This window comes from Polypterus senegalus, chromosome 3 (genome assembly GCF_016835505.1).
Source record: "Polypterus senegalus isolate Bchr_013 chromosome 3, ASM1683550v1, whole genome shotgun sequence".
NCBI lineage: Eukaryota > Metazoa > Chordata > Cladistia > Polypteriformes > Polypteridae > Polypterus > Polypterus senegalus.
The window spans coordinates 151679292-151700208 of NC_053156.1; the positions used below are offsets into that span (position 1 = coordinate 151679292).

Sequence of the window (20917 nt, forward strand, 5' to 3'; positions counted from 1 at the left end):
ATTGTGTTACCAGCGCTTCATATACCCGGGCCATTAATAACAATAATACAGTATATAAAATGATCTTGCGGGCGGATATAATTACGCCGGGCGGATGTGGCCCTGACCCTTGAGTTTGACACATATGGACTAAATAGAACTTGAAAAGATATATTTTTCAAATGTGATCGCAATTCAGATAGAGTTGGCGCACTACTGCCTGCATGCCTCAATGAGTCATCCTCCCTCGCTCTTACTTTTTTACCGTTCATCTAATGAATACACTGAGTATGGCTTTACCAAAACAATCATTGATGGCGAATAAAGTATCCATTATTCGAGTATGTAGACATATATATATACCCGCGTATCGCAGAGGAGAAGTAGTGTGTTAAAAAAGGTAGAAAAAGAAAAGGGAACATTTTAAAAATAACGTAACATGACTGTCAATATACAGTATTTGTTTTGTGAGTGTTACTGAGTGTTGCTGTCATCAAGGATTTGATTATCATTATTTCTTTCAATCAGGTTCATATTTGTAGGATGTGTTGTGTTCAAGTTACATTCCGTGTTTGTCAATCGTTGTAAAGATGACAGGTTTCATTCATCGATTCGTTTCTTACTGTATCAATAAACAGCTCGTCTTCTTCTTTATCTGAGACCTGACACACTGCATGCGGGTTTTTACACTGTCTTCCTTTAGCGGGACATTGACTTTTTCCACCGTGTGCTTTGTTTCCGCAGTAGCTGGATTTATGAATATGCTTATCAGGCGCTTCATATTTTTGCTGCCTTTTCAATTGTGTAATTGGTTTTGTTCAGCTCTTTGGAACAGTTGCTTTTATCTGTGCACTGCGTCAGTTCACGTGAGCCACTCGGTGTACATGCATCGAAGGTTCCCAGCTGTGCTGGTGCCATCTCGTGCTATGTCCATGGCTGTATTTAATGTTACCTTAGTCCTGGCACTTAAAACTTTCTCTCGCAGTTTCGCTGAGTTTGTGTCAAACACCACCCTGACCATCTCATCTTCCTCTCCATAAGCACAGTCCTTCACCCGTGAATATTTACCCGTGGCAGTTTGCTATTGGATTGCCGCTGACGGACGGCCTTATATGGGTGGGCACTAAATTACAAGCGCCAGCGTAGCCTGTCTATGAACTTAATTTAAAGTGTAGGTTTACATCGTGCTTTGTTTCCGAAGTAGCAGAACTCATGAATATGGTTGTATATGTCACTCACTCGCTTCTTATTGTTTCGCTGCCTTCTCAATTATATAATGCATGTTTTCTTAAGCGCTTTTTTGAGGTCTTCCTGGTTTTCTATGTACTGCGTGATTACGTGGGAGGCGTGATGATGTCACCGAAACTCCGCCACGGCGTTGAAGCTCATCTCCATTACAGTAAATGGAGAAAAACTGCTTCCAGTTATGACCATTACGCGTAGAATTTCGATATAAAACCTGCCCAACTTTTGTAAGGAAGCTGTAAGGAATGAACCTGCCAAATTTCAGCCTTCCACCCACACGGGAAGTTGGAGAGAGAGAGAGAGAGAGAGAGAGAGAGCGAGCGAGCGAGCGAGTGAGTGCTTTGCCTTTTATTAGTATAGATTGACACTGCACTACTACCCCCTCCTGAGACGCCGGATGGTGGACCAGAATCTCCACAAAGCCATCCGAAAGTCATTCTCCATGGCATACCCAAACTCCTCCCACGCCCAAGTTTTTGCTTCTGCAACCACCGTAACCGATTTCCGTTTGGCCTGCTGGTAGCTATCAGCTGCCTCCAGAGTCCCACAGGACAAAAGGGTCCTGTAGGACTCCTTCAGCTTGACAGCATCCCTCACCGCCAGTGTCCACCAACGTGTTCGGGGATTGCCGCCACGACAGGCACCGACCTCCTTACAGCCACAGCTCCGGTCAGCCACCTCAACAATAGAGGCACAGAACATGGCCCACTCAGACTCAATGTCCCCCAGTTCCCTCGGGATGTGGTTGAAGTTCTGCCGGAGGTGGGAGTTGAAGCTACTTCTGACAGGGGACTCTGCTAGACGTTCCCAGCAGACCCTCACAATACATTTGGGCCTACCAGGCCTGACCAGCATCCTCCACCACCATCGAAGCCTACTCACCACCAGGTGGTGATTAGTTGACAGCTCCACCCCTCTCTTCATCCGAGTGTCCAACACATGTGGCCGCAGGTCCCACGACACGACCACAAAGTCGAACTGAGGCCCAAGGTGTCCTGTGCCAAGTGCACATATGAACGCCCCTATGCTTGAACATGGTGTTCATTATGGACAATCCATAACGAGCACAAAAGTTCAAAAGCAAAACACCTCTCTGGGTCAGATCGGGGTTGAGGGGGCATTCTTCAAAATCACGCTCCTCCAGGTCTCACTGTCAGTAGAACAAGGGAGTCTCCAGAAGGTATGCCCTCTAGCACCCCCTCCAGGGACTCAAAAAAGGGTGGGTACTCCAAACTGCTGTTCGGCGCATACGCACAAATAACAGTTAGGACCAGTCCCCCACCTGAAGGCAGAGGGAGGCTACCCTCTCGTCCACCGGGATAAACCCCAATGAACAGATTCCAAATCGGGAGGCAATAAGTATGCCCACACCCGCTCGGTGCCTCTCACTAGGGGCAACTCCAGAGTGGTAGAGAGTCCAGCCCCTCTCAAGGAGATTGGTTCCAGAGTCCAAGCTGCGCGTCAAGGTGAGCCCGACTATATCTAGCCGGAACCTCTTGATCTCGAGAACTAGCTCAGGCTCCTTCCCCTTCAGAGTGGTGACATTCCACGTCCCAAGAGCCAGCTTCTATAGCCGAAGATCGAACCACCAAGGTCCCTGCCTTCGGCCACCACCCAACTCACACTGCACCTGACCTCCTTGGCTCCTCCCATAGATGGTGAGCCCATGGGAAGAGGGACCCATGTTGCCTCTTCAGGCTGTGCCCAGCTGAGCCACCAGGTGCTCGCCATCAAGCCCCACCTCCAGGCCTGGCTCCAAAGGGAGGCCCCAGTGACCCGCGTCCGGGTGAGGGAAAACGCCTTCCAAAGTTTTCATTCATCATGGAAGGCTTGCTGAACCGCTCTGTGTCTCATCCCTCAGGGATGCTTTTGAAAATAATGCGAAAACTCGAGTGTGGACTGATATTGTTTTCATTTAAAAAGTATTTCAATGAAAATGTGGTAGTGTGAATGTAACCAGAGATAAAAAGGATTTTCTCAGAAAGAAAACACCCCACTTTTCAGACATTTTCTGAAAAATGCTGCGGACTCTTCTAAATGCTGCTCAACTATATTAAAATATTTTCCATTCCCCTTTGTTTTCCTTAAGTTCACCCCTTTTGAATATTAAACACATCCCTGCTTTTTTAGATTTGATACACCAGTTTTTGAATTGTTGCTGACAACTTTCAGAATCGTGATGTTCAGATGTTAACTTCAGCTCATTTACGAACAACATAGAGAGCAAAATGTTTAATATTTACTATTTACCTCTACTAGATCATATTAGATTATTGGGATAAAATGTGATTTTTGTGTAAAAATCAGTAATAACCAACAGACTGGCAGAATACTACGTATTTCATATTAATCTTGAACAAATATAAATAAGAAGGTTTTCTGAACTATCAATGTTTACTCTAACAAACTGACATGACAAAGTTTACATGCAGCGTTGAATTCAAATGATACAATGGCATAATCTGCACTTCAACAGTAATGTTGGGTCAGGTCTGAAATCAAGATAATGCTGGAAATATTGTGGGTTTTGTAGAGACAAGGTTACATGGAAAAAGTCTCAGCCAGTTTCTGCATTTCACAGTGATTCTGTGAATTCCACATTTGATAGATAATTAGAATTTTACTTGAATCCAGAGAGAAATTGGTCAATCTAAAAAACACCAGGAAGTAAAAGAAGCCCTCAGTACGAATGTAAATTAGTTTGGTCAATTTCTTTCAGCCATTCAATCTGTCAAACACCAACCTTCCAAATTAGTGCAGTCCTGAATTATTTTCTGGATGGTGTCTAAAAAATAAATTAAAAAAAAAAAAAGACCAGATCTCTTTTAACCCTTGTTTTATCTTTTTTTCACATTGGCAACAAGGCAGGGGAGCTGCCTTCATGGGTATGAATACCATTTCATTTTGTGATTTTTTTTTTCACATGGACGGGATGTGTATGAAGGAGTTGATGGGGTGCTCATGGTTGATGATGTAAATGGTGATCTGATGGGATTAGGTTAGGGGTATTTGGAAATGATGTCTCTAATTGGTGTTATTGTCATTTTACTCAGTTTCCACACTTTCATTGCTCCCGGGTCTAGCAGACCTAAACATTACCAATGTAATGTAAATCTGTTGCTGTGGTGGGACATGTATTCCAGGTAACATGCTACAGGAGAAAGTGGGGTGAAATTACACCTTTTATTGGCTAACTAAATAGATAACGTTAGTCAAAGAAAACAAGCCAAGGACATTGAATATCAGGTTATAGTGCATATGAAAATTTCATTATTCAATGAGTGGTGTAAACTTAAATGTAGTTAAAAAAGTTCATTTTCATTTGATTAATCAAGATGATAAATATGTCTGCACCTTTATATCATGATCAGGTTTATGAGAACATTTAAGATATTTTCATAAATATAGCCCAACATGTGCATTTCTGTGAAAATTCATAAATTAATATTTTGCACAGATGAATTATTATTTTTGGAAAATACATACAAACGTGTTTGCCAAATTTCTTTTAAGTACAAATATGAATGTATGAATATCAGGTGGCGAACAGTGCATAAAATACAGTATATAATAACTTCTACATAAAAAAGTTATACAAAGCTAATATTACATTGACTTAAATTGCATTATTAATAAATGTTCTGTGGTTTTCATCTTCTAAAGCATATAAAATAAATATTTTTACACAACTCTGCATTTAGGATTCTCTCAAGTATGTACTGTACTGCAATTTTTAGGACTTACCTGCAATCTAATGCTTTTGGAGGAAGAATATAGGGAAATAATAGCTCTGTTAATTTTCTTAAGTATTGAAGTTCATCTCTTCGGCTTCGTACTGCTATGTGCAAATCAGGACCATACTCCTCTAAAGCAGCTTGCTGCAGGCATTCTGTGTTTTTTGCTAAAATATTACCAAATTATTGCTAAAATTGATGAAATAATCTGATGATAAAATATTTATTTTAAAATATGACCATCTTGCATAATGTGATCATTTAATTAAAGCTCTTATACTGTTTTGCAAATCACTTTCAGACAAAAATTAATGATGATAATTGCTAATCAATGATAACAAGACTTAAGTAAAATGGTTTAGATTACTGAACAGTTGTCATTTTATATCTATGGAATACTATAATTACATTATTGGAAAGTGATTTCTATGCAGATCACAATTGATTACTTTTTGCACAAAAAGTTCTGTATTTATAATAAAAGTTTTAATAACATCACAAAAAGCAGAAGAAAGTTCTTTACTTATTAGCAAACATTAACAACAACTAATTAATAAAGATAATAAGTACCTCTTTGTCTTGCTTTGGCAATTATTTCAATGTGTTTCATTGCTACTTTCAGCAGCTTGTGTGTTATAAGTGTTGGGATATCAACCTACAAAATTAAGACAAATGTAAGATACATTAAAAATAAATTGAAATTTACATTTCTAAATGAATCCTTATAAAACTTATCAGTAACAGAGCAAAACTCACTTTCTGCTTGTTTTTTTTCCAAAGCCAGAAACTACAGCTAACCACAGCTCTCTTAGACACTTCTTAAAACAAACTAGAAAGCAGTGAAACTATTCTAAACTAAAGTTTGAATGTCAGCTATTCTGGATTTACAATAAACAATGTTTTTTTCCCAAGTATGACAGTTCTATTTACTGTTACAACTTTATCAGTAAAACCACATGTATAAAGACTTATCCAATGACTGCTTAGTGTCCCCCTTGATTGCTACCTGTATCTATGTTGAAACTACTTGTCTATACCAATCTATTACTGACCATTGAAACAGGGATGGAAAATACAAAATAGATGGCAATGTGCTCATTTGCAGCACAAGTGGCACATTAGGGAATGTACCGGAGAAAACAACACAGAACCTACAGTGAGTTTAACTTGATAACTCACTGAAACATCTAGTGGAAGACAATCCACTATGGACAGGTTTTTCAAGACACGGCAACTTTTCTGTAGTTGTAATGTACCTTCTACTACTTTAACCATCAGATGGCATTCAGAAGCACAAACAATACATGCCTGAATGAAATGATATAATTTTAGAAAGCACACACAAGAGTGCAGAACGAGTATAATGTATTGGGCAAATTCTGTATAACGGATCATAGCCCATTTTAACATATGGGTTAATTGGTTTTAAATTTCAATTGAAAGGAAACTAGGCTTCATCTGTTCACTCATTTCAGTCATTTCCCCAACCTATATATCCTAACACAGGGTCACGGGGGTCTGCTGGAGCCAATCCCAGCCAGCACAGGGTGCAAGGCAGGAACAAATCCCCAGGCAGGACGCACACGCACACACACACACACACAACGGACAATTTAGAACCACCAATGCACCTAACCTGCATGTCTTTTGACTGTGGGAGAAAATCTATGCAGACACGGGGAGAACATGGAAGCTCCACACAGAGAAGACCCAGGAAGTGAACCCAGGTCTCCTTACTGCAAGGCAGCAGCGCTACCACTGTGCCAGTGTGCAGCCCCTGTTCACTCATTTTTTAAACTAAATCATTTCAGAGTCTGTATTTGCAAAAAAATAAGAAAAAAAAAAAGAGATCTTTGTCCCCAAACAAAAGGCTGTAAATTTCATTGATAATAACAGAAGTCATTCCAAAAATACTAATAACTCTTTTTGAATTAAACACCTTGATGTTACCATCATAAACTGGACAGAGAGTTCAGGTAAATGACAACTAGAATTTAATTTTAATTCAAATTAAAGAGGTGTTTTACCATTCATTATCAAACCCACATAATCCAATACATAGTCGCAGGACTGCTAAGGATAAAGATGTGAGCATATGGATTAAATTTTAATTTATTTGCTTTAACCTTTGCATGGTGTTCAGGTCTGTGAGACTTATTTTTAATGTTTACTATAAATAAATAAATACAACAAATTATTTTCTAACCAGAGATCCAATGTCCTTGGCTCATTTTTTCAAAGAAAATTGTATTGGATAAAAATTAATCCCTTAAATACCGCGACCACACCCACAAATATTTATGTTTGTGGTGTTCTGGTCTACTAGACATGGGAGCAATGATGGTGTGGACACTATAAAACAACAATAATACAACTTAAAAGGCGTTGTTTCCAAGTACCCAAAACTTAATCCCATCAAACCAATTATTTACATTACTGTCAACCATAAAATCTTCATCAAGTCCTCCATAACCATCCAACCTCCAACAATATCATTCCCTTTCACATACACAGTACCTAATGCCATCAGACCAATAATTCGAATTTATTTTCAAAATAGAATACAGGAGGGACACAACAAAAAAAAATAGCTCTGCATATGTGGCTCTTTTCCAAAAACTAATCAGTATGGTAAAGAAAATCTTTGCTCAGATGGTCTTACACATCATTTTAGACGAGAGAGAAGCCAACAATGAAGGAACACTGCCTTGCTGCCAACAATGAAGCAACACTGCCTTGCTGCCAATGTGATTAAGATGCAACCAGTACCAATGTGAATGGCAGCTACTCATGTGCAAGACATGAGGTCTTCTTTTGAACTTTTTATTCCAGACCATTGCCCCTTTATGCAGTACATTCCTTAATTAAATCTGTAACATATGGAATCAAGATCTAGGCTGCCTGTGATGATGCTTCATCATATTTATGGAACATGCAGATATATACTGTGAAGCCTGATGGAGCAGCTCCTGAGGAAAAACCAAGGTGTGCAAGTCATCCTGGACATGACATTGGAACTCCAGGGTCACAACATCACTTGTAATAGTTGTTTTACTTCACGCAATTTGGGACAGGAACTCATGAAGAGAAAGCTGACAATGGTTAAAACAAGCCAGAGCACCCAAATCAGATGACAAGTACAAAGAACAGGTCTGTCAAGTAAGTTTCTATTCATGGCCAAAACATCCCTGGGTCTCTTACATCAAAAATAAAGGAAAAACTGTGGTACCCATTAGCATGTTGCATACAGACTACAGAATTTGTGGTGGGTAGCATCATAAACCAGAGTTCATTATGGATTACAATGCTACAAAAAAAGGAATTGATAATTTGGATAAGATGGCAAAAAGAACCCTAGGCTGGCCACTTGAAATATTTTTCAATCTCTTGGACATCCCCACTTTTAATGCATTTGTCATCTGGATAGCACTGACTACAAACTGGGGAAAGAATTTGCAAGACCTCAAATTCAGATGAGACAACTCATCCCAAGGAACACTGCCAGCCACTGTAAGGAGGATTCAGGAGGAGGAACTACTAAATCCAGAACATGTGTTAGTAAGCTTTATGTACAAACCAGCATATTTATCATTGTAGACTGCTGCCAGTAGCTGTATGAGGAAACATTGCAATGTTTGTGCCCCAAGGTAGGATACAATATGCATACATGAAGAGCAAAAAATACATTTGCAATGCATACACAGTAAAACTATGTCCATCATGTGGTCTGTTGATACTGTACTACGAATTTGTGTTTAATGGGGTACTAGTGTTGATCGGTGAAATACGCAGTGAATATGCTGAGATTGCCGGTAACCTTGTTCACCGAATATTTCTATGGAAATTTGCTGTACTAACCTTTTTTTTCTAAACAACCCATGATGCTCTGCAAGGCCAATGTGACATCACAGAACATTCCCCATCTATAACTGCAGTTGTTTCTCCTACCCATTGTTATTTCAACCCCTAGGTACTTTAATTGCCATATGTAGGTCATCAGTGAACATAAAAAGGTAAAAATGTGTCCTGAATTCATAAATACAAAAATAATTAAACAATCAAGCAATAAACTTGCAGCATTACTGGTACTGTCAAGGGATATACAAAACTGACCACTGCTGACAACACAGCACCGCATGGCTAATTATGCAGCCAAATTAGCCATGTGTTAGGCAAGATCTAAAATAAGCCTTAAAGAAGCCCTAACCCTCCCCCCTCATAAGAACACACAAGACAGGCTGTGAAATAATAAAACAAAAGATTTATTACTACTTACAAGGGGCCTCTTTCTTCTTGATGGAAGAAGAAAGTGGGAAGCGTTACTACAGATAAACGGGAAACAAAGGCAACTTTTATGCTGTGCCCAGAGCCGTAAATTTTGAAAAATTGAACTAGTCCAACGCCACCGATTCAGAGCTAATGTGTGCCACTGTGACAATGCTTGTCCTGCTCCATGGCTCCCACTTCCAGCTTCGGGAGCCCTAGAACCCAACACCATTGGTAATGTAACCAGATGAGCTGGTCTAATGGGAACAAATTAAACTGAATAAGGGGATGGTGCAAAAGGTGCAAGTGCTTTTATTAAAAATACTCAAACAAAACAGTGTCCAAAGTGCAGTGATTCAAAAATGTCCACAATAAATCTATACTAATAAAAGGCAAAGCCCTCACTCACTCACTCACTCACTGACTCACTCACTGACTCATCACTAATTCTCCAACTTCCCGTGTGGGTGGAAGGCTGAAATTTGGCAGGTTCATGCCTTACAGCTTCCTTACAAAAGTTGGGCAGGTTTTATATCGAAATTCTACGCGTAATGGTCATAACTGGAAGCAGTTTTTCTCCATTTACTGTAATGGAGATGAGCTTCAACGCCGTGGGGAGTTTCGTGTGACATCATCACGCCTCCCACGTAATCACGCAGTACATAGAAAACCAGGAAAAGCTCAAAAAAGCGCTTAAGAAAACATGCATTATATAATTGAGAAGGCAGCGAAACAATAAGAAGCGAGCGAGTGACATATACAACCATATTCATGAGTTCTGCTACTTCGGAAACAAAGCACGATGTAAACCTACACTTTAAATTAAGTTCATAGACAGGCTGCCGCTGGCGTTTGTAATTTAGTGCCTGCCCATATAAGGCCGTCCGTCAGCGGCAATCCAATAGCAAACTGCCACGGGTAAATATTCACGGGTGAAGGACTGTGCTTATGGAGAGGAAGATGAGATGGTCAGGGTGGTGTTTGACACAAACTCAGCGAAACTGCGAGAGAAAGTTTTAAGTGCCAGGACTAAGGTAACATTAAATACAGCCACGGACATAGCACGAGATGGCACCAGCACAGCTGGGAACCTTCGATGCATGTACACCGGCGCTCACGTGAACTGGCGCAGTGCACAGATAAAAGGCAACAGTTCCAAAGAGCTGAACAAAACCAATTACACAATTGAAAAGGCAGCAAAAATATGAAGCGTCTGATAAGCATATTCATAAATCCAGCTACTGCGGAAACAAAGCACACGGTGGAAAAAGTCAATGTCCCGCTAAAGGAAGACAGTGTAAAAAAAACCCGTGCATGCAGTGTGTCAGGTCTCAGATAAAGAAGAAGAGCTGTTTATTGATGCAGTAAGAAACGAATCGATGAATGAAACCTGTCATCTTTACAGCGATTGACAAACACGGAATGTAACTTGAACACAACACATCCTACAAATACGAACCTGATTGAAAGAAATAATGATAATCAAATCCTTGATGACAGCAACACTCAGTAACACTCACAAAACAAATACTGTATATTGACAGTCATGTTACGTTATTTTTAAAATGTTCCCTTTTCTTTTTCTACCTTTTTTAACACACTACTTCTCCGCTGCGATACGCGGGTATATATATATATGTATATATATATATATATATATATCCCGCTCTACATACTCGAATAATGGATACTTTATTCGCCATCAATGATTGTTTTGGTAAAGCCATACTCAGTGTATTCATTAGATGAGCGGTAAAAAAGTAAGAGCGAGGGAGGATGACTCATTGAGGCATGCAGGCTGTAGTCTTGCGTCAACTCTATCTGAATTGCGATCACATTTGAAAAACATATCTTTTCAAGTTCTATTTAGTCCATATGTGTCAAACTCAAGGGCCGCGGCCACATCCGGCCGGCGTAATTATATCCGCCCCGAGATCATTTTATATACTGTATTATTGTTATTAAAGCCGGGTATATGAAGCGCTGGTAACACAATAAACTACAGATCCCATAATGCAGCGCTTCAGCTGCCTTGCATCAGGGTAACCTGAATGCAATTCAGAAGATACAGAAAACAGCATAATTAAATAAGAATCTGACACTTCAGCGGACGTTTTAACCCGTGCACAATCACAAAGTGATTTCAAGTGAAGCTGCTTTTATGGGAGACACAAATGCACCAGTTCACCTTGCCCCACTTTCCCTGTTGCCAAGTACTGTTAAACCAAGTCGTCACTACGGTGTTCCCAAATCGCACTTTGCTGATAAACTGGCGCACTGAGTTTGCACGGCGCTTTGGTGACTTTGAAGAACAAAAAAAGTCCGTCTACATGCGGCTCGAACCTTGTGCATGTTTGGTAGCACATATCTGTGTGAGAAGCTCTTCTCAGTGATAAAGACTAACAAAACAGCACACAGGAGTCGCCTCACTGATGAGCACCTGCAATCCATCCTGAGAATCTCCACAACACAGAACCTCACAGCAAACAGAAACGAACCTGTGGCCAAAAAAAGATGCCAGGCGTCCAGCTCTAAAATGACATATGAGCAAAGACAACTGAATGATTTGATTTGTTATTGCACGTAAGGGCGGGAGTCAACCGTTTTAACAAACAGCGTATTGCACTGATCTGAAATAGCTGTGTGTGTATATATGTAGATATGTATGTATATGTATATATATGTTTATATATGTGTGTGTGTATATATGTATATATATATATATATGTATTTGTGTGTATATATGTGTGTGTATGTATGTATATGTGTGTATATATGTGTGTGTATATATGTAGATATATATGTATGTATATATGTGTATATGTATAGATATGTATATATATATATATGTTTATGTGTGTGTGTGTAAATATATATATATATGACAACAACACTCATCACTCACAACAGTGACAAAACAATTACATTGACAATCAGGTTACGTTATTTTCAAAATGTTTCCTTTTCTTTTCATTGCTTCTTTAACACACTACTTCTCCGCTGCGAAGCGCGGGTATTTTGCTAGTAATCCATAAAACCAGGGTGAACAATCTTGAAGGTTAAAATAATCCAAATAAATAAATCCATTAAAATGAGGTTGATAACAATGGCTGGAAGCAGTTCCCTTTAAAAGCCCAGTGCCTTCTTTTAGCTGGCAGGTCACCTGCTTTCCCATATGGGCCCTGCAACAGGGGAGTCATCCTACCTGCAGGTGCAGCTGCCTTCTACACTGGTCTGGTAACCTTCCGACCCTTGGCTCCGTACAGCTCCCACCAGACCGAGACTTGGGTTCCCCAACAGCTGGGACGCTCACACTGGGGCTTCAACCTCCCAAGCCTCCGACTTACATGTCCTTAAGCGGCAAGTCATTCTTACTCTCGGTCACTCCTGCTCCTCTTAAGCGATCAGCAGGACTGACCACTTTGTTCTACCCTGAGAGTCGGCCAAACACTCCTTCCGGGCTCTCCTATCAGCTGCCTGCATCCACCTGTGAGCCTACTCATGCTTGTTCGCACTGGCTCTAAGCTTCCTGCCTTCTCCACTTCTTAACCTCCATCCGTTTTTTATTTCTTTTTCTCCCTCTCCGCACTCGCACTTCTATTTACTATGGGACATGGCACAGGTATGGCAATTAGCAGCTCCCGGCATCAATTACAGATATGGGCAATCACGCACCTGTGCGCTTTAGTGCGGAAACGCCCATGCCTGTATCGCGCCCAGGAACTGCTTTGGCCACACTACCATGCCCCCTCCATAAGGCAATATTTTATTTTTAAAAAACTGGCTTTCCATTTCGACCCGTGGACCCACTATATCACAGCCACAGGATTGGCTCTTTCTCTGTGCAATGATCAACCGTATATTTTATTATTTCTAGTTTGTGGGCCATTTGTTGTTGATTTTTTTTTTTTTGTGGTATTAGTTCTATCTACGTCTTTTGTTGTGTGAGCCAATTCACAGCTCAGAAAACATATTTGGCCACAACAATTGGACCAGAAATGTTGCCCGACCTTTTCCTTAGCACTCAATGACACTTAAAAGACCATTGCACTACTATAATCAACTCCAAACAAGTTCAGATCCACCTTCTCCATTGACTTCAATACATTTTGTGCAGTTTGCAATTTACGTGATTTCACCACACTTAGCTGTGAAACGAATTTAGCAGGGTCTGCTCATCTCTACCAGGCATATTATATCATTTAAACAACAACAAATGGAAACTTTGTCATTTAATTTTGTTCAGTTCAAAGCAATAAACTTCAATATCCCTGTAAACCTTGTTTCATTTATATTTTGTTCAATGTTAACATGTCTTGATTATTAATAATTTCTACGAAAAAAATCACACGGTATCATGAATCGAATAGCACAATCATTAACAAATGTGATCTAGCCGATTAATAAAAATACAAAACACCACACAAGGGTTTAATAAAATTCAAGCCTTAGTGGAAAATTGATATTCTTTGTGCTTTTTATAGAGTCTCACTTCAATGCTTTAATTTCAGAGTACACTGAGACAATAAACTGCATAAATGTAAAAAAAAAAAAAAAAAAACTGGAAAAATTGGGGTGTTCTAAATCTTATGATCATTTCAGCAAAAGCTTTCTTACTGTCAAACTTGTAACTCAAAGCCTTCCCTTTAGTTAAAATTGACTTTTGCTTACATTGACTATTGTTAAGCTGTGCTTAAAGCCATTGTTCTGTGAAGCGAAGTTGTTAACTCTCAGAAATTAGTTATCCGATTCTGTTGTGGCTTGTGCCAATAACACAAGCTGTTGACTCTCAGAAACAAGCCATCTGATTCTGTTGTGGCTTTGGGTCTTACCGACCTGTTCCTGTCAGTGTTTCCAGTTTCCTTTGGATGGTATGAAAAACTGTGCTCACTGACACCTTGGCTTTCTTTACAATTTCTTTAAATCAAAGAACTATACTTTTAAGGGTTAGAATTAAGAATAATCACGAGTGAAGGAATCTAGCTAGGGAACCAAACTTTTACATTGTAATACTTTAAAACTACATACTGCAACTGTCTTTTGATTTTCAAAGTCCAGATTAAAAGCAAATTTCAAGGGAATAATACATATATCTTGCTTAGATGAAGGTAATGGCAGTTTACAGACTGAAAAAACAACCTATTATGTATATTTTTTAGAGAATTTTCAAAGGGGTGGCATTTGCTGAAAAAATAACCAACAAGTGTAATGAAAGTTGTAAAGAACAAAAACTATAGGTCTGTCAAGATCTCATTACATTTCAATGTGATGGATGTTGGTCAACCAGTCAGTTATTTTTCCTTGAATTTTAACAGAATCGGGTGGTATATTAATGCATAAATATAAGGGTTTCTGATTATGCAGCTCAGGGTAGTTACTTATAATGGACTTATAAGAAAAGATGGTACAGGTGTGTATGAAACTGAAAGTGTAGGGGGATGATAACTTAATAAATTAACCTTAACTGAAACTATACAATGTATAATTAATCTTGCTGGAGAACAACTACATTCTCTGAATCCACCAACAGTCATAGTAACATGGAGCCTATCCCAAGAGTATCAGATGCAAGACTAATCTGAACCAATGACAGGTTGCCAATCCACCAAAAAGTTCTGTCACACACTAACACACCAAGGAAGAATAAAGATGACAATTAATTCAGGAGAACATAATATTTATAGAAACTATTTCCTTACTTTTTGTGCTCTGCGAGCTAAAACAGATGCAAAAAAACGGATTGTTGCCCTTAGTTCATCTACAAAGGCTTCATGATCTGTAATATCCCTAATAAAAATGAAAATTAAAAAGAAAATTAATTTTTGCATGTATTACTTTCAATCCACAAGACAGGATTTTGTTTTTATAATAATCATACCTGTACCAAGGGTAAACAAAGTTTTCCAAGACTAATTCCAGTACTTCTGAAAGTGATGTATCCACTTTTGAATAAACCTTCAGACCTAGCCAAGGTTGATAGTTTTCCAACAATAACGTTGGCCTAGGGGAAAAAGACGTAGAAAATTAAGATTAAACATAACTTTAAAAATCTGAATTCATTTTTATATATGCTGAAAAATAATATTTCAGCAAGGATATTTTGTCTTTGGTCCATCATGTTCTCAGTTAGGCCTCCTCACCATTCTTTGCAGACAATGTTAACAAGTGGGGGATGAAATGTTACCCTCTCTCGCTGTTTCTCCTCACTCCAGGCAATTTATTTCTTTCACTACATATTATTTTCATCTGCTTTTGATGTCTATGCTCACAATGTGTGGAATCTCCTTTTTTTCTTATCCTCTTCATCCCTTGTACTCTTCTGGGGCCTCATGTATAACGCCATGCGTAGAATTAGACATTAAAAATGACATGGCTGGTTCGGAGATTTGTTCAACCAAGTGCCTTCAGCCAAACTGTTGAGACAGACTGATACAGATGAATTGGTGCTCCACAACTACAACTCTAAAGGCTTGTGTTCAAAGCATAACTGGCACCGTCAGCTTTTGTTTTTTCTTCCGGTTTTTAAGACAATGTAAATAATCCTGGAATTTTGTTAGTTTACCACTCATTTCATTAACCTAGTCCTGACCGAAAAAAAGTTCTTATTCAAAATAGAACATTCATAAAATGTGTGTCACAGTTTGTGCCACTAAGAATTATTATGCCATTGAGGATATTACACATATAATTCTTTTTTTTAATAATTTTAGGTGGCAACACAAAATCCATGAAAACCTAAGCCTCATATGAAATTAAGCCTAGAAAAAATTTGTAACAAAAGAGTGGTCATGTTTTTAAAGGTAAGATGACTTTCCAATTATTTATATTTGAAGACCATTGTGAGCAAGAACGGGAGCTTCCATACCTGATGGACAGATTATTTAATCACATCCAAACCATTAAATTTCAATGTCTTTGGCTAAATGTTTGACTAAGTGTTCTTCTATACAGTAGATGGAGGCAGGCCAGTACCAAGGAAGAATACAATAACAATGTCGTAAAACTAATTTTGAGAAAAAAAAATAATGTGAAGAATGAAGATCTAACAAACCTTGCAACCTACCTTGGACAGTCCATAGAAATAAAAACATACTTTAAGTTTGTCTTGGGTGCAAAAAACACAATTTGTCATGGCAACTTCATTTGTGAAAGAATATTATGTAATATAAATATAAATATAAAAGGTACTTACTTGTGACGTCTGCATTTTATTTTCCCACACACTGCACAGCTATGCCCCAGAGGAAACAATTCTTGCTGTTCTAACTGTTAAATAACATAAGCACAATGATAAAGAAACTACATATGCTATAGAAGTTTAGCCAAAAAAAAAAAAAAAAGGCTAAAAGTAATTTAACACGTACCTTGGGTCTTGGTTTAATTGTGAAAAGAATATTTGGCAAAAGATACTCTGGTCCTAAGGAACAGTAAAATGTGACCACTCCTGCCACAAACGACCAAAATATCATTAAAATATGAAGATACCTGTAAGTAAAAATACAATTGTAAAATTATCCATGATATTGTTTCTTAAGACATATTTTTTTATCCCAAAAGCATAAATGTGAATACAAACAGACTTTACAGCAAATTTCCTTTGAGGTTTTGAATAACATTATTGTACAATTTATAAGAAGTACTTTTACCATATTTCCTTTTCTCATAAGGTAGTCTAAATGCTGCTTTAGTAGCCTAGCTGTAGAAGGTTCAGCAATGTAGATGTCTAAGATTGCCCAGAAGCCAATGTTGCTTGCCAGCCTAAAGACTTTTAGACCTACCCCTGATCCCAGAAGCAAATTCATTGCTTATTCAAAAGAGACATCAAACCAGAAGTCCAATGAGTATACAAATAACTGGCAAGGGAAAAAAGGACAGAACAAGACCAAAAAATAGGAGGTAAAGAGGGAAGTATTTTGTGATACTTTAACAAAGGCAAGGGGATAAGACTTGAGCAGATAATATAGACTTACTCAGGGAGGCAGGCCAAAAGCGGAAAACAGGATCTTTTAGTTCTGCTTAATTTGCTAACTGCATGTTCTGTGTGTTTATCCTTCACCTGAATTTATTTTATTTCCGAATGTTTTGGCTTCACTCTTAGTAAGAAGATTATAACAATCAAGCATTCTGAACTAGCTGCACTAACTCCGTTTATAAGAAGGTTAACTTTGTTTAGAACTACCTGATTTCAGAATCAAAGTTAAGCCACAAAACTCACTTCACTACAGTTTGATATTAAGATGGTCTACATGAGCATTTGTCTGAAATATTCATAAATATGATTGGGTGCTGTCTTTCCTCTTAACCCACACTGCCTTAAGTGATTGAAATTCAGTGTACCTGTCACACAAAATAGTACTCAATCAAAAACGTAGAATATGATTTTATTAAAATAACTCCACAAGAAGTAAGATAAAACTATGCCACAAAAAGACGGTTGTTTAGACAAGATCTGGATTCAAACCCTTCATATCTATCAAGCACAAGCACTACTGTAAGCTGCAGAATAAAATGCCATGTACAATTCTGTCATTTGTCTGAACTGTCTAGACCGAAAAGTAAGTATTTATGCATTTGTTTATTTTCTTTTTAGTGTTAGACCACATTATTTTTTTTACACTATCCCACATTGTGAGGAATATGCATTGTTGACAAATAGTCAACAGATACAATGATGACAAGTCTTAATAGTATCAAGGAGTAGTCAAAGCATACATAATGCCACTCAAATATAATGTATCATCCAGTTATCTGACCTAAATAATACATATTATATGAAACAAAATATAAAGAAGAGCTACTAACTAAAATCAAAGCACAAAATTGTATAATTCTTAAGTATATCAAATTTCCAAAGCTTTGAGGGATGCACATTATGCATTTCTCGAACAAGAATATTTTTTTGCCCAGCTCAGTGTTGCAGAGGCTAAAGCCTATAATAGCAGCAATGGTGTCATACAATTAGCCTCCAACTTATGTGGCTGATGCTTGACACATGATTCCTCAAACAATGAGGTATAATTAAAAATAATCAGGTCACCTTTATTAAAATATTGCTGCATCTGTAAAGGAAATAAAAAATATATAAAAAGATTTTAAGTAGCATGATTTTATTCAAAAATGCACTAAATAGTAAAAAAAAAAAACAATTTTCTTACACTAAGATTTTGTCTGTGGGGAGGATTACGTCTGGAAGACATCCGGTGTAAAATTTTGCCAAATCAATATGTGGACAACAATACAAACTTCCATACTGGATTGGTCGAGCCCCGGGTTAACAACGACCGCCACCAGTACTGTTAGTAAACAGGGTGCTGGTGGAAATTGGGTTACTGTTGGCCGAAGAAGAAGAAGGAGAAAAAGAGGGGGGAGACGTGTCCGGAGGCAGGATGAGAGGAGGAAGGTAACGAGAGTGGAACTGAGGGTAGGAACTTTGAACTTTTGGCAGTATGTCTGGTAAGGGGAGAGAGTTAGCAGATATGATGGAGAGAAGCAAGGCTGATATATTGTGCGTGCAAGAGACTAAAAGGAAGGTTAGTAAGGTCAGGTGAATCAGAGGTGGATTAAAATTGTTCTATCATGGTGTGGACAGGAGGAGAAATGGAGGTGTTTTGGAGGTGAAAAGAGTCTCAGACAGAGTAATGATTATGAAGCTAGAAATTGAAGGTGTGATGATGAATGTTGTTAGTGCACATGCCCCGCAAGTTGGGTGTGCCATGCAGGAGAAACAAGATTTCTGGAGTGAGTTGGGTGAAGTGATGAACAGTGTACCCAAAGGGACAGAAAGTGGTGATTGGAGGCAGATTTCAATGGACATGTTGCTGAAGGGAACAGATGAGACGAGGAAGTGATGGGTAGGTATCGTGTCAAGGAGAGGAATGAAAAAGGTCAGAGGATAGTGGATTTTGCCAAAAGGATGGACATGGCTGTGGTGAATATGTATTTTAAGAAGAGGGAGGAACATAGGGTTACGTACAAGAGTGGAGGAAGATGCACACAGGTAGATTACATCCTATGCAGAAGAGTCAATCTGAAGGAGATTGAAGACTGCAAAGTGGTGGCAGGGGAAAAAGTGTAGATAAGCAGCATAGGATGGTGGTCTGTGGGATGACGTTGGAGATCAAGAAGAGTAAGAGAGTGAGAGCAGAGCCAAGGATCAAATGGTGGAAGTTGAAAAAGGAAGACTGCAAGGTTGAGTTTAGGGAGAAGGTGAGACAGGCAGTGGGTGGCAGTGAAGAGTTACCAGACAGATGGGAAACTACAGCAGATGTAGTAAGGGTGACAGCAAGAAGGGTGCTTGGCGTGACATCTGGATAGAAGGAGGAAACGGAAATCTGGTGGTGGAATGGGGAAGTACAGGAGAGTATACAGAGGAAGAGGAGGGCAAAGAAGAAGTGGGATAGTCAGAGAGACACAGAAACTTGACAAGAGTACAAGGAGATAAGGCGCAAGGTGAAGAGAGAGGTGGTGAAGGCTAAAGAAAAGGCATATGATGAGTTGTATGAGAGGTTGGACACTAAGGAGGGAGAAAAAGACCTGTACCAATTTGCTGGAAAGAGGGACTGAGCTGGGAAAGGTGTGCAGCAGGTTAGGGTAATAAAGGATAAAGATGGAAACATACTCACAAGCGAGGAGAGTGTGTTGAGCAAATGTAAAGAGTACTTTGAGAGGCTGATGAATAAAGAGAACGTGAGAGAGAAAAGAGGTTGGATGATGTGGAGATAGTGAATCAGGAAGTACAACGGATTAGCAAGGAGGAAGTAAGGACAGCTATGAAGAGGATGACAAATGGAAAAGCAGTTGGTCCAGATGACATACCTGTGGAAGCATGGAGTTGTTTAGGAGAGATGGAAGTGGAGATTTTAACCAGATTGTTTAATGGAATCTTGGAAAGTGAGAGGATGCCTGAGAAGTGGAGAAGAAGTGTACTGGTGCCGATATTTAAGAATATGGGGGATGTGCAGAACTGTAGTAACTACAGGGGGATAAAACTGATGAGCCACAGCATGAAGTTATAGGAAAGAGTTGTGGAAGATAGGTTAAGAACTGAGGAGATGATTGGTGAGCAACAGTATGGTTTCGTGCCAAGAAAGAGCAACACAGATGCGATGTTTGCTCTGAGGGTGTTGATGGAGAGGTATAGAGTAGGCCAGAAGGAGTTGCATTGCGTCTTTGTGGACCTGGAGAAAGCATATGACAGGGTGCCTCGAGAGGAGTTGTGGCATTGTATGAGGAAGTCGGGAGTGGCAGAGAAGTATGTAAGAGTTGTACAGGATATGTATGAGGAAAGTGTGACCGTGGTGAGGTCTGCGGTAGGAGTGACGGATGCATTCAAGGTGGACGTGGGATTACATCAGGGATCGGCTCTGAGCCCTTTCTTATTTGCAATGGTGATGGACAGGTTGACAGACAAGATTAGACAGGAATACCTATGGACTATGATGTTAGCTGATGACATTGTGATCTGTAGCGATAGTAGGGAGCAGGTTGAGGAGACGCTGGAGAGGTGGAGATATACTCTAGAGAGGAGAGGAATGAAGGTCAGTAGGAACAAGACAGAATACATGTGTGTAAATAAGAGGAAGGTCAGTGGAATGGTGAGGATGCAAGGAGTAGAGTTGGCGAGGGTGGATGAGTTTAAATACTTGGGATCAACAGTACAGAGTAATGGGGATTGTGGAAGAGAAGTTAAAAAA

General features: G+C 39.2%; 1 protein-coding gene across 2 annotated transcripts in view; it reads right to left on the bottom strand.

Annotated features, from left to right (window-relative positions):
* snx14 (sorting nexin 14) overlaps positions 1-20917 on the bottom strand; it is a 217900-nt gene that overhangs the window by 165770 nt on the left and 31213 nt on the right. For both annotated transcript variants that reach the window (XM_039748070.1, XM_039748069.1), the window contains exons 3-8: positions 16589-16709; positions 16417-16490; positions 15103-15225; positions 14924-15011; positions 5529-5613; positions 4969-5125 (exon numbers count right to left, since the gene is read on the bottom strand). In XM_039748070.1, the coding sequence (XP_039604004.1) occupies positions 4969-5125; positions 5529-5613; positions 14924-15011; positions 15103-15225; positions 16417-16490; positions 16589-16709 (648 nt within the window). The remainder of the gene's footprint in view (positions 1-4968; positions 5126-5528; positions 5614-14923; positions 15012-15102; positions 15226-16416; positions 16491-16588; positions 16710-20917) is intronic.